The sequence below is a fragment of the Nanorana parkeri genome, unplaced genomic scaffold (genome assembly GCF_000935625.1).
Source record: "Nanorana parkeri isolate BGI_ZX_2015 unplaced genomic scaffold, ASM93562v1 scaffold2434, whole genome shotgun sequence".
NCBI lineage: Eukaryota > Metazoa > Chordata > Amphibia > Anura > Dicroglossidae > Nanorana > Nanorana parkeri.
Genome location: NW_017308702.1, coordinates 143657 through 148939, shown reverse-complemented (window position 1 = coordinate 148939; position 5283 = coordinate 143657). Strand labels below are relative to the sequence as shown.

The 5283-nt window shown below is 46.6% G+C and overlaps 1 protein-coding gene across 1 annotated transcript; it reads left to right on the top strand.

Moving 5' to 3' along the window:
• The first annotated feature begins 262 nt into the window (after positions 1 to 262).
• LOC108801676 (olfactory receptor 6B1-like) lies at positions 263 to 1225 on the top strand. The gene has a single exon (XM_018573579.1). It carries the CDS (start codon positions 263 to 265, stop codon positions 1223 to 1225), a length of 963 nt encoding a protein of 320 aa, XP_018429081.1.
• The last annotated feature ends 4058 nt before the right edge of the window (positions 1226 to 5283 follow it).

The following is a 5283-nucleotide window of genomic DNA, read 5'->3' as shown; positions in this document are numbered from 1 at the left end:
GTGATACTAAGGTTTCAGAATGTGACAAGGACCAAACTAGCCATTGCCACTGATCTTTTAATCAGTTGTATAATTTTGTGCTGGAACCTCATCAGGTAACTCTTACTCAACTCAACGTGGACATAATCTAGTGATTGGTAAATGTACTGGTGTTTTATGCTTGGATCAAAGTTTCCCCTCATATAGATCTTCCTTATTTGGTGCCTCTTTCCACAAAGGGTTTAGCTGTAGGCCAGTCAAATATTGTTAGAAGAGTGTGACCATGGAAGCAGAGAACCAAAGTACAGTCATAGAATTTATTCTTCTTGGACTTACAGACGATCTCAACCTACAACTTTGGCTGTTCCAGTTCTTCTCACTCGTCTACATGACCACGCTGGCCGGGAACATTCTCCTTATAGTGGCCGTCAGAACAGACCACCGTTTACACAACTCTATGTATTTATTTCTTGCTAGTCTGTCCTTCTTGGACATTTGCTATACCTCCATCATTGTGCCCAAGATGCTGCTAAATATTGTTTTGTCAACAAAAACTATTTCATACACTGGATGCGTTCTTCAAGTTTACTTCTATCTTTTCATGGGTGAGACAGAGTGCATACTATTGGCTTTCATGGCCTATGACCGATATGTGGCTATCTGCAATCCTCTGCATTACAATGTTATTATGAATACAGTCTCCTGTGTCAGGATGATTGCCGTGGCTTGGACGGCTGGTGGTAGCATAGCTTCCATGGATATATATTTTATGAGCCAGTTAAGATTTTGTGGACCTATCACCATCAACCACTTCTTTTGTGAAGCTCACTCCTTACTGCAGGCATCTTGTGGAGACATCTATGTGAACAACATTGTAACCTTGGTTGGTGGGTCCATATTACTTCTAATTCCCTTGTGCCTCATTCTCTTTTCATACATACAAATTGTCTTAGTCGTAATGAAACTCCCTTCTGGGCGATACAAAGCCTTCTCCACGTGCATATCCCATCTTATCGTGGTGACCATCTTCTATGGAACAGCCATATTCATGTACATGAGACCGAGGTATTCAGATACCGATGTGACAGACAAGATGGTGTCCGTGTTTTATACAATTGTCACGCCGATGTTAAACCCTTTAATCTACAGCCTGAGAAATAAAGATGTTCAGAAGGCTCTCGGACAGTTGGGAAGGTGCTGTCACGTCTGCGGTAAATACAACAATTGGATGACAACTGCGGAGTAATTGATCAATCAGATATGAATCTCAGGCGTCACTCACAATCTTAACGGTGAGTTTGAGATTCTACCATCATATAATCAACGTAAATCAACACAACTGCAAACACTACTATTGCGTCATAGCCTGTGGTTTGAGAACTTTAAATACAGGAATGCAGTGGGTGGTGCTGGTTAAAGAGCGGATTCTCAATAGCAGCCTAGCACACAGTTCATATATCAGCCAGCAAGCATGAAAGGCAGGGGTGGTTCTCCCACAGGAGGGGTACTTGCGCTTTTGGATGCAGCTGATGGTGGCTGAGTCTACAAGGTGGCTCCTTTGGCAACACTGCGCTGGTCCGTCTTCCAGATGGCAGCAGGGTGGTGAGCAGGGTCCAGAAGGTAGCAGGATGGTGTGCAGGTTCGTGAGGCAGCAGGCGTTCAGACCTCAATCACAGAACGCCATGCTGCCTCATCAGTGCCTTTAAATAGGGCCAGGAAGTGGGGAGGGACCGCTGATCGGCCCGGACGACTTCCGCGTTCCACCGTGGAACGCAGCCACCGCGTCACAACCAGGAGTTCGTGCGGCTTCCGCGTTCCACAGTGGAACACAGAGGGCCGCGGCAGAGACACAAGAGGCGGCCCCGTCTGCGATATTACAGGTGCACGGTTGTGATAAGGTGACAAACTTAACAATAGATAAGCCTCTTTTATTTTACCAGACCCAAAACAGGAACTATCTGAAATTTGGAAGACGCCAAAAATAAACTAATAATAATGTGCCAAATAAAATACAAGAGAGATTACAAAAGTAAAGGCAATTTATAAATTATGCGGTAACCGGAACAGAGAGAAGCTTGTGCAATGCGGCATATTTACATAGCCTGTTGGGTAGTTCCACCATTCGCAGTACAGCGCTCTGACTTTAGTCAAGTGGTAGTCACGTAGACAGAAACATGGACGCTCTGTTGCAAGATTGCACCATCGAAGAACAATGTGCCATAGGGCACTTTCTTTGGGCAGATGGAGTGAAACCTGTGGAAATTCACTGTCAGATGTTGACTTGGTATGGTCATAGCAACAAGAATCAGTGAAAGGCATATGATTGGGTAGAAAAGTTTAAAGCGGTAAGAATAGATGTAACCATTGAAGCTTGTTCTGGTCACTCATCAACATCATGCACACAAGACCATAATGACAGAGCCTTTGCCATGATTAGAGAAGATTGACGGATAACAGTGTCTCAATTGGCTGCACATTTGGATATCAGCTACGGATCCGCATTCTTTTTTTTAACAAAGAATTTATTGAGTTTTTATCATAGCAACAAAGACAAAAACAATACAACAGTACAGGAAGGGCAATGCCCAAATTCATTGGTGTATACAATCAAGATGCCTGACAAATGTATGTCTGTAAGGATGAGATCAAGAGTTGTTAGCTGTAACAATTTGAGTATAGATTTGTTATGACCTTTTTAAGTTAAGCTTAAAAAGGTTAGAACTAGGGGCTGATAGGATGATACCTAGGTATTGAAGGGTATTAGTGGGGGCCCAGACGAAAGGGGCTATGGAGCTAATGATACGTCTAATGGTAGTCGGGACATTTATAGCTAGCATTTGGGATTTGGAATGATTAATTTTATAGAGGGAAGTTGTACTAAATCTTGCCAGGATCTCTTGGACTGCTGGAAGGGAATGTACAGGATCAGTCATGGTAATAATCACATCATCTGCGTAAAGCCCAATTTTGTGCATGCACTTGCCCACAGACACTCCACTGATGGCAGAGCAGTCGCGGATAGCAGCAGCCAGAGGCTCCATGACCAATGCGAAGATCAGCGGGGACAGGGGACATCGCTGTCGCGTACCATTGGTAATATGAAATGGAGCAGACAAGAGCCCAGAGGTCCTTACACTCGCACTGGGATGTGAATATAGGGCTTCAATAGCAGAGCCAAAAAAACCTGTAATACCAAATTTCAACAACACGGCCCGAAGATATTCCCAATGCACCCTATCGAAAGCCTTCTCTGCATCCAAAGAGAGAAGCAGAGAAGGTTTCTCAGAGTGTTCTGAAAATTGCAATAGATCAACCATACGTCTGGTGCCGTCTGGCGCTTGCCGCCCGTAGACAAAGCCTACTTGGTCAGAGTGGATTAGATCAGGGAGAACCTGCAGGAGGCGGTTAGCAATAAGCTTTGCATAGATCTTAACATCTGTGTTTAGTAATGAGATAGGCCTAAAATTCGCGGGGTCATCCGTGGGATCCGCATTTGACGTAGTGCGGGATGACTTGGGATACAGGAAAGTTTGCACATGATGGGTTCCCAAACAGTTTACTGCTCAGCACAAGCAACAGCATGTGGAGGTTGAGACCCAGTTCCTGAGACACCATGAAGAAGATAGGGGTATTTTGGAGAGAATTGTCACTGGCCCCGAGACATGGGTGCACCACTACGATGGAGGAGAACACAGTTGTCGCAATGCAATACAGTGTGTAGAAAAGTAATGTATCCATTGAAAGATGTTTAACTTGAAAACTGTGTAAAATGATTAAACATGCATTTGGAACATTTTTGTCAACCTCAGTAGCAGAACTATCGCCATGCCGACCCAGGCGGCCGATATGGAGCCGTGGGGCACATGGGGGCACGGCCAGAACCAGGAACAAAGGGGTCCCCCTGATGCCATGCAGACTGCCTGGGTTGCTATGGCATCGCGGGCTGAGTCACTGGCGGCTGTGAGGAACGCGCCGCTGTCTAGATCACCTGTCAGTGATCTGTGCAGTGGTGCATTGTTCCTCACAGCCGCTGCTGAGTCAGTAATAGGCCAGCAGCTGCTGTGGCGGAGGAGGTCAGACCCAGTAGAGGAGGAGGTGGGACTCAGTGGCAATGGAGGAGGAGGCGTGGCTCGGGCCCAGCGGCGACCGCGGAGGACGGATGAGGCAGGGGGCGGCGGTGGAGGAGGCTGACAGCGGATCGGGCCTGACAGGTAAGAGGTGTGCAGGGCAGAGACCCTGCAGAGCCCACCATAGAGAGTCTATGGTAGGCTCTGCAGGGTCGCTCTCAGGTGGATAGCAGGTGGGCTATGCAGGGTCTCAGTTGGGCTCTACAAGGTGTCAAGTGGGCTAAGCAGGGGCTATGGTATGTGTGGGGTCTCAAGTGGGTTTTGCAGGGTGTCAGGTGCACTGTGCAGGATCTATGATACGTACGGGGGTCTCAAGTGGGCTCTGTAGGGTGTCAGGTGGGTTGCAGTAGTGTTTTTTTAGGCACCATGTTTTGGGAGTAGGGTGCACAGGTCCCAGAACATTATATTCCTTTGCATTCCACTCACAAAAGGAAAAGCATGCAGGCCTTTTGCAATGGTTGGGTTCACATTTTTGTAATGAAAGGCTCACAGCTGCCAAAGCTACGCTCAGGGGCTGACTGGTAACTTTTAGCCCAGGGGGTAAGAACAACCCAGAGGCCCATGGTGCAGCAACTTGGCCCCCCTCCCGCTCTGCCTCTTCCCCGCCTTCTCCCCGCCCCTGTCTGCCACTTTTGCCATCCATGTAACAGTAGTGTGAATGGTCGGGAGATGTGAGGACTCCTATTAAGTCCATGAAAGGGGTGACTGGCTGGGGGATGGTGGTTAGTGGGGAATCCCTGGTGTAGGGTGACCATTTATCTAGAGCTGCAGCTAATGATTATTTTCAAAATTGATTAGATAGCCGATTATTAATTTCAATTAACCGGTTAATCGGGATAAAAGAAAAATGGCTCCAGTGATGAACTACAAGTTTGTATTGAGATTGCAGTCCATCACAGGAGCAAGTTTGGAGCGGTGGAAGAAAAAAAAAAAAAGTGTGGTGTGCAATATAGTGAAATGGAAAGTGTAAAATGATACAGCAATGAATGCAGAATGGCACCGGCTATAGAGGACTACAAATCCCAGCAATACATTATACAGCGCAATGCATTGGCGCATGTGCAGATGGCACTCGACTCTTACACATAGTACATAACAAAGAACAAAAACTTTGCAATATGGTTCTCAAATAAGGTAAACAAAGAGAGCAAGTCCCATATGAAAGGGGGGGGGGGGG

Coding starts and splice junctions, on each gene's coding strand:
- LOC108801676 (XM_018573579.1), top strand. CDS start 263: ATGGAAGCAGAGAACCAAAGTACAGTCATAGAATTTATTCTTCTTGGA.